Source organism: Bubalus kerabau, chromosome 10, assembly GCF_029407905.1.
Source record: "Bubalus kerabau isolate K-KA32 ecotype Philippines breed swamp buffalo chromosome 10, PCC_UOA_SB_1v2, whole genome shotgun sequence".
NCBI lineage: Eukaryota > Metazoa > Chordata > Mammalia > Artiodactyla > Bovidae > Bubalus > Bubalus kerabau.
The window spans coordinates 92678557-92690141 of NC_073633.1; the positions used below are offsets into that span (position 1 = coordinate 92678557).

General features: G+C 41.0%; 1 protein-coding gene across 7 annotated transcripts in view; it reads left to right on the forward strand.

Moving 5' to 3' along the window:
* GPATCH2L (G-patch domain containing 2 like) overlaps positions 1-10221 on the forward strand; it is a 61400-nt gene extending 51179 nt beyond the window's left edge. For 5 of the 7 annotated variants that reach the window (XM_055538721.1, XM_055538722.1, XM_055538724.1 and 2 more), the window contains one exon: positions 4810-10221. In XM_055538721.1, the coding sequence (XP_055394696.1) occupies positions 4810-4970 (161 nt within the window). In that variant the 3' untranslated portion in view covers positions 4971-10221. Of the gene's footprint in view, positions 1-412; positions 730-4809 lie in introns of those variants that run through there. The other 2 variants (XM_055538723.1, XM_055538728.1) reach the window with 1 other exon arrangement.
* The last annotated feature ends 1364 nt before the right edge of the window (positions 10222-11585 follow it).

The following is an 11585-nucleotide window of genomic DNA, read 5'->3' on the forward strand; positions in this document are numbered from 1 at the left end:
TATGACTCTCAAGCTGCCCTCTTAAACACTGCAGGTGTTTGGTCTTGTATATGACAGGATTGCTTCCAAACCATGATTCCACGTCAAAACTCAGGTCTTCATCCAGTCTGTGGAATTAATAGAGGCAGTGAAACGTAGTCTCCCCTATTTTTTGTTCTTTTTTTTGTTGTTGTTCTTTTTTTCCCCCTTAATGTCTAGCTTATGTTTTTAGCTTTTAATTGCTGATAAGAGCAGAACTGCTGAGAAGAGTTCACAATCCATACTCCATATTCAAATCAGGAAAGTACTGGGAGGTATTAAGAAGACTTGAGCCTTAAACATTTCCCCTGCTGAGCCCAGCTCCTCTCACTTGTTGACTAAGGCCTGCTTCACTGAACATTTTCTTTTTTTCTTTTCCTATCCACAACCTGAGTGCCCCATGGAGGTGAAGGACATAGCCCAAGCCCGCGCCATCAGTCAATAGAACAAATGGGCTTGCTCTGCCTAACATCGGGCCATCTCGGATTCCACCTCTTTTATAGAAATGAGTGATGAAGAGAGGTGCGTTCCGCTTTGCCGCTGTATTAATACACATCAGGGGCCAGCTCCTGGCACTAAATCACGCTCCTGCATACATCTGTTATCGGATTCTTCACCAGTGTGATGAACAAGACTGCAGATAGAGGCTTCCTTGTGTCATTCTTTATAGGATTTTCCTAAAAGAATAAATAGCTCAGATCTCTGCCAACACTCTCCCCTGTCACCGTGATGAATTCAGCTTCTTTCTTAAACATGCAGCCACAAATCTTTTCCCTTTCCCCCTCCCCCATTAGTGGAAAGTTTTGAGTTGAAATTGACTGGATTTAAAGATATTAATAAGACTAGAAAGGTGAAGAACAAAAAGGAAAAACGTGCCTTCCTGTCTTTTTGTATTAATATTAACAAAGACCAGGGAGAAGGACCTTGTCATGGGGTCGTTGGGTAGATCCATCTCCACTCCCCTTCCCTCTATGGCTTTAAAACATGCTTGTGCTTAGTGCACAGGGATCCACCCTGGATCCTCGAGAGTAAGAGTATTAACCTGCTTTTAAGGTTGATACACCAGAACAGGGACTTCCAGTAGTGTCTACCCCGTGCTGAAGTGAACCAGCTATTGTGTATGTTCTTAAAGAATGCAACTGAAAAAGAAAAAAGTTATTTTCTTGAAAATTTGAGAGACTAAGTAGTTATAAGAAGCATAAGGAACTTAAATGGAAGCAAGACTTCTTTTTCTTGTGATGATTTTCTTTGTTAGAGTGGCAAATCAGAGCTTTGGGTGTGCAAATTCCTTTTTTTTTTTTTTCCCAAAAAGTAAACATATAGCTTTAGGTAAAGGAGAATTGGGATGACAAGATGTTCTGTTGAGAGTCCTGACTTATTATTTTTTGTGGGGGGTGGGGGGGGTGGGATCTTAATTTCCCAACTGTGCTCCCTGCAGTGGAAGTGCAGAGTCCTAACCACTGGACTGCCAGGGAAGTCCCCAAAGCCCTGACTGGATTGACCCTTCCAAGAGCCTTTTTTGACCTTCTTGGGATAGGATATGTGTCCTTGAAAGGGTACCCAACAGTTAACCTGTTAATTAGTTGTCTAAGATTTCAGATACCAGGCCAGCCATGCCAGCAGTGCATTCACCAGGGCAGGAGGTTTCACCTGTCTTACTCACTGCTGTACCCCCAGCATCTAGAACACAGCACTCCACACATGGGACAATCTCACTAGATATTTAATGTATGAATTAAGTGAATAGAATGTTTAAAACAGAGTTATTCTCAATATTATTCTAACCCTGGGATTGGATTCAGTACTTCCATTTTAGATTGGCCCTTGTCTCAGGAGTCATGGGGCAGATTCTTATTGCCTACTATGCCTTTTAATTAGGTTTAAATATTTTTTAAAGTTAAAAATGTTTTTGAAAATGAATATTGAATGTCCGCAAAGGAACGTTTATAGAATATATACGTGGTGTAAAGAAAAACAATACAACAAGTATCCATGTACCCACCATCTACTTTACAAAAAAGAGCATCAGGACTTCTCTGGTGGTGCAGTGGCCGAGACTCCACCTGGATTCAGTCCTTGGTCAGGGAACCAGATCTTTTATGCCACAACTGCAAGAGTTCGCATGCTGCAACTAAGATACCGCATGCTGCAACTAAGATACCGCATGCTGCAGCGAAGACCCAAGATCCCAAGTACCATAACTAAGACCTGGCGCAGTCAAATAAATAAATATTCAAACAAAAAGATTCCCTTAGGAAAAAAAAGAATGTCTTTTTAAAAAATTTTCTTCCCACTCTATGAAGGAGAGTGGGAATATATTTTCCTAATATATATTTTTGGTTAATTATTTGTCATTCTTTGTTGTTTTCAAATAGTTTTGACAACAGATACATGTATCTCTAAGCAGTATATTGTCTAGTTTTACATGTTTTTGAAGCTTCTGTAAATGGAATGTCATATTTTATAAGTTACAAGTTTCACCTAGTTCTTGATTCCATTCACATTTTATCCTACCAGAATCCATTCATTATTGCCATATGTATAGTATTCCATTTCTGTGCATGATGAATATATTACAGTTAGTCATTCTTGATAAACATTTCAATCATATTCTTATGATAATCGTAATCAGATTCTTATTCTCATGCTGGTTTATGCTACTGGGGAAAGTATTGCACCATTCTGTGGGCAAACATACGCAAAAGTTTTTCTTGGCCATTTCTCAGTTCTTATGATGGCTGTATCAAAACAAGCAAACAAAGTCAAAAAAACAGCATGCGTTGTTTGAAGAATGTGGAGAAATTGGAAAGCTTGTGTATTGCTGGTGGGAATATAAATAGTGCAGCCACTGTAAAGATCTCGTGGTTCCTCAAAAATTTAGACATAAAACTACCCTGTGATCCAGCAGTTCTGTTTCTGGATATATATCACCCAAAAGAATTGAAAGCAAGGATTTAAATAGGTATTTGTACACCTATGTTCAGAGCAACATTGTTCATAGCAACATTATTCACAGCAGTCCAAAAGTAGAAACAACCCAAATGTTCATCCCTGAATGAGTGGATAACCAAGATGTGATCTATACATTCAACAAATTATTATTCAACCTGAAAACTTTCATTATCAGAATGAAATTATGACACACATTACAATATGAATGAAGGCAGTGTGTTAAGGAAAAGAAGCCAGACACAAAAGGATGAATACGATTTGATTCCGCTTATAAGGGGTACCTAAAACAAATCAAATTCTTAGAAAGAAAAACAAATGGTGGTTGCCAAGGGCTGGGGGAGGAGGAGAATGGGGAGTTATTGTTTAATGAGTAGAGAATTTCCATTTGGGATGAAGAAAAAGTTCTGGACGTGGGTGGTGGCGATGGCTGTGCACCAGTGTGGATGTACTGACTGCTCCTGAGGAGTATGCTTAGAAATTAGTAGAATGGTATATTTTCTGTCTATTTTGCCATAATAAAAAAATATATATGTAGCCAACACAAAAAGTTTTTCTCAGATAGTTTTTCCCCCGTGGTTGATGACCTTGGGGTAATGGTAGGTACAGTTTTTATGAAATTTATTTTCACTTAAATAAGAGTGAATGAGCATGCATACTTGTGTGTGAAAAAGAGAGATTTGGGTGGTGATGTCATATGTATTTCTTGCTCCTGGGGTTGAGGTTCTGAAATGTTTGAAAACTACTGCCCTCTAAAAAACTTGTATATGTGCCATAGAGTAATAGCTTTCGATTTTTTTTCTTGGTAACTCACAGTAAGAAATTTATGTTTGAATATATATTGGGTGTACCTGTAAAATCTGAAATAAACCTTTGGGTTCCCTCTGATATTTTCTGTTCTTTTTCATTAAGGGGGGAAAAAATATTTGTCATGACCTACTACATTGGGTTTGTGACCCATAATTTGAAAATTACTTTTCTAGATTATATTCCTGGGAGTAGAATTATTGTGACAGGATAAAAATGAAAATTTTTAATGTTTTGCTTTATTTTAGTGTATGTTTGTTTTCAGTAGAGTGATGGTGGTTGTACTCCTCTGCTCAGGGGGCATTTGCAAATGTGGGGGCAGTGTTGGGTTGTCACAGTGACTGGGAATGCTTTGAGCATTCAAGGACAGGGTCCCGAAGGGTAGGTGTCCTAAAAGAAATAGGACAGCCCTGCACGAGCAGTGGCATCCTGTCCAGAATGTCTTAATGTCCGTGCTGAAAACAGATGGCCCGGCTGTGTAATTTTTCTACCGTTTGCCTTACTGTTCAGTGTTCATTGGTGACTCCGTCATATTGGAGGCATGGAACATTATAGAAAGAGCAGAGAGCTTGGAGTCTAGTATATGAGTTTGAGTCTTGCTGCTTAAACAGCCGTGTCTCTGAATGAATTATCTGCTTTCTCTATGCCTCAGTTTTCTGACCCAAAAAATGGAAATGGCAATACTTATTTCTAAGAGTGCATTAAGAAATAAGATTGTAAGTATACAGTGTTTATATAGTATACTTCCTGGCATATAAATGCTTCATAAGTGGTTATTAGTACATTAGGAATTTGTACTCCTGAATTTATTCATTTGTTCAGTTAAACCTATTTCTTGATGTGGAGACATACTTATCATACTTAAATCTTGCCTTTAGTTTTTGGTTAAAAAAAAAAAAGAAACCCTATGTAGCTGCTTGGTTTAATAGGACATAAAATATGAGGATTACAAAAGTTTTGTGTTGACATGCCTCTTGTTCTAATTCGTCTCTCTGACTTTTTTCCTCCTCACTTTAACCGTAACACCCTTACCAGTTCACATGGATGCAGTGGAGTCAGCTACAGCAGCGTCACAGGCCCCCAGACCTCCAGACTCTGAGTGGCTGGTCAGGACCTCTGCCGCAGAGAAAGCCACTGACTCAGCTGCAGCTACGTCTTTTAAAATGCCACAGGAAAAGAGCCCTGGATACAGCTAGAATGCAGTATTTCACCCACCAGGAGCTGACTGGATGTTGTTGAAACAAATATCAGACTTTGTATTATATTGTCTTGCATATCTTAATTGACATTCCCAGCCCTTTCACCATCGGACTGACTCCTCTTCAAACAAAGAAGTGAACTCTTTCTCTTAGAAAATCATGTTGTGCAAATCTTTTTTTTTATTATTATTATAAAGGATTGAGACAGCAGTTTTTTTAAAAAAGGTCATCCAATGCTGTATATGTTAAATTGCTATTGTTGTCCCAACAGTTACCTACAGCTCTGTTTACAGAGCTGTTGATTTTTTGCAGATATGTCCTGTTTTTCTTGAAAAACCAGTACCTGCTTTTGCGTATTTTTTGTGTAGTGCTTTTAATACCATTTGAGGAAGTTCTAAATTTGCAGTCAGTTCCAAACACAGAGTTAAGACCTGTGTGTGGAATTAATTTGCAGGAGATAAGGCTTGCCTTTGAGCCTGGTCTTTATTCAAGCAGAGTGCCAATAAGATAAATCCAGAAAGTTCTTAACTTGAAGCCTCAGAAGAGCCACCAGCAGCACGGGCCTTGGGAACTTACTCTGTTTTTCTAGATGGCCTGTTGGCATCGCCAGCAGCTGCACTGTATGTTGCCTCATCTCCAAAGTCTGTGTTCTACCCAAAGAGGACCTCTATACATATACATACAGATGGGTGTAATGAAGAAGGTCCTTTAGGTGTACAGCGAATTTAAAATAGTCGGTGGATTGTGTCTAAATACTTCATGTCATGGTGTAAGCCTTTATGTACTAAACGAGACTTTTACTGTTAGTATTATAGGTCAATAACCTGTAGCAGAAATTCATACTCAATTATAATAATGGCTTCTTGGGGCCATACTTTGGGGAGGAAAAATGTCTTTTCAACATGACTTTATACTTGGCGTGTTTATGACGGCTTAGCTGCCTGTGGAGTTATATATACAGCCATGCCTGAAGTTGGATGATCCTTTGTCAAAATGAGGAATACGTGACTGCCTACAGCTACTGGAGAAAAACCACCCTTTCTAAAAAAGTATCATCAAGAGTGTCTGTCATCCTGGGACCTGGTTGGCAGAAGGGCTCTTTTTTGGTACAAATTGAATGCTTTTACTCTGCAATACGCAGGAGCCGTTCTCAAGTGCCCACTGCCCTGGTGGCGCTCTGGAGCAGCGCGCACTCCGGCACCTGGCGGGACAGAGCCTCCTCTCCCGGAAGCGCCATTGTGCCTCTTCTCACACAGAACCTAAGGGTGGGCCGCACTCTCGTAGTCCTTTGAAAACTGTCATCCTCACCAGTGGTAGCTACAGAATGGCCATGTCAGTGCGGTGGGTGTGAATCTGGTGGGAAAAGGGGACCGGAAGCTGTTTACGCAGCACTTTATCGAAGACTGAGAACCTGGCCGTTGTCCGTAACAAGGGATCCTGCGGAGCGAGGGGCAGGTGGAGATTAGAGTGAGGAGTAGTGCTCAAGCCAGCCCGGCTTCCCTGGGAGCCGCCCAGGTGCCCTGTGGTGGCGCGTGTACTTCCTTGCCATTAGGCTGCACCCACACCAGGATAGGGAACAATGTCCATTGACTATAAGGTGGTTCTGCTCTGTTGTTCCAGTGATGAAGGTTGCTTTTTGTTGTCATATGTGCATTCTTACTTAGTCCCAGTAGTGTCCTGAGGCACACATCTCTAACAGAATTTGTTGGATTTCGGGGAGAAATCCATGAACATAATACTTGTATTTTCTTTGCAGTAAGCTCCATGGCTCATGCAGAGATCAGTCTTGCGATAATGGCCTATTGAGACCTCTGTAGTTTGGGTAGCATCTTTTTCTTCATGACACATAACCTAATAATTCTCCTTTTTACCTGTGATTAAAAGTAATTTATATGAACAGCTTTACTTACATTTTAAATATTTCTGTGATGAAAAGGTAGGTGATTACTACTTTTACATTTTATAGGGTTAAGAATAGTCACAGAACTTCGTGACTTGCCCCAAATCACATAATCAAGCCAAGACTAAAATCCCAGACTTTCAAACTTTCTTAGTCCTGGGTTATAATCTTTTGTTTTTCATTAATTGAACTGAGTCACTCTGAGACTCATATTTTTGAAACAGTATGCCAGACAAGCTGTATATCCTCTTTCTTGATCAATCTTTCCTGAATATTTTGAATACTTTCAGCAGGGAGCACCCCAAAATGCCATGCTGTGCTGTGCTTAGCTGCTCAGTCATGTCCAACTCTTTGCAACCCCATAGATTGTAGCCCACCAGGCTCCTCTGTCCATGGGGATACTCCAGGCCAGAATACTGGAGTGGGTTGCCATGCCTTCTTCTAGGGGCTCTTTCGAACCCAGAGATCAAACCCAGGTCTCCCACATTGTGGCCGAATTCTTTACTGTCTGAGCCACCAGGGAAGCCCATGAATACTAGAGTGGGTAGCCTATCCCTTCTCCAGGGGATCTTCCCGACTCAGGAACCGGGGGTCTCTTGCATTGCAGGCAGATTCTTTACCAGCTGATCTACCAGGAAGCCCCAAAATGCCATATCTACCTGTATGTAATAAGCAGGAAAGAAAATTAATTGCCTAAGAGAATAGCCATTAAGCACACAAATACATTTCCAACACAGGGTTGTAAATTGTGCTCCTTCTTTAAAGCTGCTGCATGAGCATGCTTATAGAAGACTCACTGACTTACTCTGCTTGTTTTTTGTGAGTCCATTCCAGAGGACTAACCTTAGAATCAAGTGTATTTTGAATCTTAAGCTTTCAATTTCCTTTTTATACAACAAAGTGTGTAATGTTATAAATTAAGAAAAATCTGTTACCTTTCAACAAAAAAATAATTTCAAAATCAAGTTTTGTAATCTGTTGGAAGAAAACCCGATAGCTTGACTTCCTTTGAGGATAATTTTTGAGCCCACATACGTATGATCTGCTCAAAAGTAATAACTGAAGCAGAGTCCCCCAGTTCTTCCTTATTTCAGGTTTCTGATTTATCCCAGCATGCTATAGTCTGCCTGTCTAGATCCTAGTCTTGGGTATTTTTCACAATGGACGAAAGTCAAGACATTGTCTACTTGCCTGAGCATCTTTCATAAAGGATAGTTCTGCTTACAGGTTCAAGGGAATTTAAGATTATATTTCAGATTCAATGTTTTAAAGGGAACAACTTCATTTGCATCCGAAGTTTTGTTGCATTTTGATAACTATTCAGAAGAAATTAGTAGCTGGTTTTTGGTGCCAAATTTGGAGGAGCAGAGTATGATCTTTGTTGAGTGGTGTGTTCTTGATAAATAGGCCTTGAATTCTATAGAAATCAAGCATAATTGGAAATTTCAGGTGACATTGTTTTGCTGGGCTGTACAGACAGGCTGCAAAAAAGACCTGTTTTGGCAACAAAATGACCAAGAGCTGAAATAAAGATTCTTAATCGGTGATGTTTATGGCATCCTTTGCTAAGTGCAGCTCAACACCTTGGACAGGTAATTAAACTATTTCTGAATCCCAAATGGATGAATCTGAGATATTGCTGCATTTTGGAACCAGAAGTACAGTCTAGACCACAGCACAGCAAGTTTTGATGCTCCAAGTACAGGAGCAGAGTTATCACAGAAGTCATCTAGAGTCGAACAGATCAGTGTTGAGCAAGGAAGCCAGGTGAGCACTGTCATGGCTGGTGTGATGGGTTCCCCACTTTGGCTTAAGGCAAAGTCTCCTGGTGATGCATGATTCGTGTCAAGTCTTTGCTTTATTTTGGCTTTTACTACATGATTCTGAGCCACAAGCTTTTGTTCCCTGGGGATCAGGCTAGGTAAAAATCTCAGTGTTAGAATCCGTATTCAGCATTCTATATTTGGTGAACCTTACCTTGAGCTGGGATGAGAGCAGAGTGACTTTCTCCAGCAGCTGTGGCTACATTCTATTTGGGGTATAGTTTATAGACTGTATCATGGTCCGTATGATGGTGGGAGGGGTGGTGGAAGTAGATTGCTCTTACTGTCAGCTGCTTCCTTGGTTAATGCCCATTTTAGTTGTCAGTATTTCCTTATCTCCTGATCTCCCACTCTAGTCGTGACAGTGAGTGGAGTGACCGACAGTGACAGCGGACAGCATTCGGGTTGGGTTTCTACCCCATTAGAAAACTGGCACAGAGGGAGAAGGTGAGGAAATTGGTGGATTCTGCTGTTAGCACTTGGAGAAGGCAGTGGCCACCCACTCCAGTACTCTTGCCTGGAAAATCCCATGGATGGAGGAGCCTGGTGGGCTGCAGTCCATGGGGTCGCTGAGGGTTGGATACGACTGAGCGACTTCACTTTCACTTTACACTTTCGTGCACTGGAGAAGGAAATGGCAACCCACTCCAGTGTCCTTGCCTGGAGAATCCCGGGGACGGGGGAGCCTGGTGGGCTGCCGTCTATGGGGTCGCACAGAGTCGGCCACGACTGAAGCGACTTAGCAGCAGCAGCAGCTGTTAGCACTGAACACAAGTGGTCCAGTGATGCCTTCATCTACGTTAAGGTCACAAAACAGATGAACATCAAATGCCTACAGATAGCAACGTTGAAAAGAAACAAGGATATCGAATAATCTTGGCTGAAGAGTGGATTATAAAGTTTGTAAGAAGCTCAGCAAAACAAACTCAGTGGCCCAAAGAAGACATTTTCCTGCCACTGCACTAGGTAAAATTGCCAAATGTGGGGAATAAATTTTTTAAGCACAGTATTTGAAGAGTGGGGCAGATCCTGAAGATGTTCACCAAGGAAAGGAATATTGGCAAGATCCAGAGTGAGAAGGTGAGGAGAAGAGAAGGAGACGCATGGGGTAAGCAGACTAGGACCCTGAGACCAACAGCACCCACACATTCTCTGCCAACCAGATCGGCTGAATCAGAAGCTGAGGGTGAGGCCTAACACTCTTCGAAGCCCTCCAGGGGATTCCACATGACGTGTTAGAACTGCAGGCTTTGCCGTAGTTGGAAAGAAGTGTTTTAATATACTGGTATCCCCCCTAAGCTCTGAGGTGCTCTTATACTTTCGTCCATAAGTATAGAAATGTTTTGTGTATGGTTCTTTGCAGAAACTATTAAATGTCTTTATTTACCATACTTTTCCCCTCAAGATCCTGAAAGATCTGGAAATACTGAGATAGGATGATGTGGAGAAAAATGCCATTGAGGCCATTTTTAGATGGATGGAAAACAGCTCTTTTAAAAAGTGGATTAAAATACAACTGGATTTTTAGTCTGTGAGTGATAAGTTGTTTTTCGCCATTGACAGTAAAACTGTGTAAGATTTGTGTAAGATAGTGCCACCCATGATTTTATGATACCTGTTCATTACATCTTAGTTTCATGGGAAAATGTCATGTATTTTCCAGCATCATAATGAAGAAGCCTTTAAAGTGTGGCTCACAAAAATGAAAAAAAAGGGGGTGGGGAACCCACCTCCAATACATAGCTATTGTGTAATAAATACCTGTTGGGTTATTGGTTGTCTTTTGCTGGGAATTAATCTCAGTACTTCAGAGCATGTAAAGATCAATTTTCAGTGTTCCCAGTTAATCACACGCTGTTGTCTTTGTTTTACATTTCATCTAGTGATTCCACAGGGCTTGGGGACCAGTAGTAACAGCATGTTATATGTTTTCTTTGGCTGACTTCTAGTCAGTGTTTCAGAAGACAGTAATCTTAAAGCTTTGAAATGAAGTCATGGCCATTTTTCCTTTAGATTTTATTTCTTTGAATTGGCCTGGGTCTGACTTCTATTACTAAAGCCTGTGAACCAGAGTTCTTTCTGGGAAGATGTGTAGCTATGGAGGAGTTCTCTATTTCCTCCGATGCTCCTGTTTTGTGCCTGGATCTTTATAAATGCAACTGAGTGATGACATGGAGAGAGGTCCGTGCCACTGAAAGAAAAGTCTAATGTTAGTTTCCCTAGAAACAAGAGACATGGTTTGCCCGGCAGGGCCACACCAAGTTTGGGTCAGAAGCAGAGGATGGGAGCAAGTGATAGTTTTAGGCCAGGGCCTTGATGGGGGTTTTCTTGGGAAAGGCAAAGCAGGGCAGGGAGAACAGTTTAGGAATGGCTAGTGAATAATTCCCAATAATTCCCGGTCCTTAAGGCTACATTGTAGGCTCCAGTTGCTGGATGTCTGGCCTGGGACGATTGCAGCCTGAGATGTGCAGGTCAAAGGGAGGAGGTATGTCTCCACGGACCTGGTTAGTTTGCACATCAGACGCATGCTGGGTCCCTTGCTGGGTCTAAGAACTGGCCAGCCCTGGGAGGGGCAGTCTCCCCATCCAGAAACCTTGTTTAAGATGTCAAAACATCATAATACATAGAAAATAAAAAACACGATTAGTACACATGCATAATAGATTGTTTAGCTCGTCTTTCAATTTTTGTAGTGTTTTAAAGCATCACATAATTTTTCTTTTCCATCTTGAAAACTAGTTAAAAAGCACCTCTGGCTAAACATGGTAGTTTTACTAGATTTTATCAAGGTATTGGAGTATAAAAATTTTTAAAGACATAAAAAGTTATGAAAATTAATGTTTTCTTTCCCTAGAAGTGAGTTCTGACCCTTGCAGATCCCTCATGCAA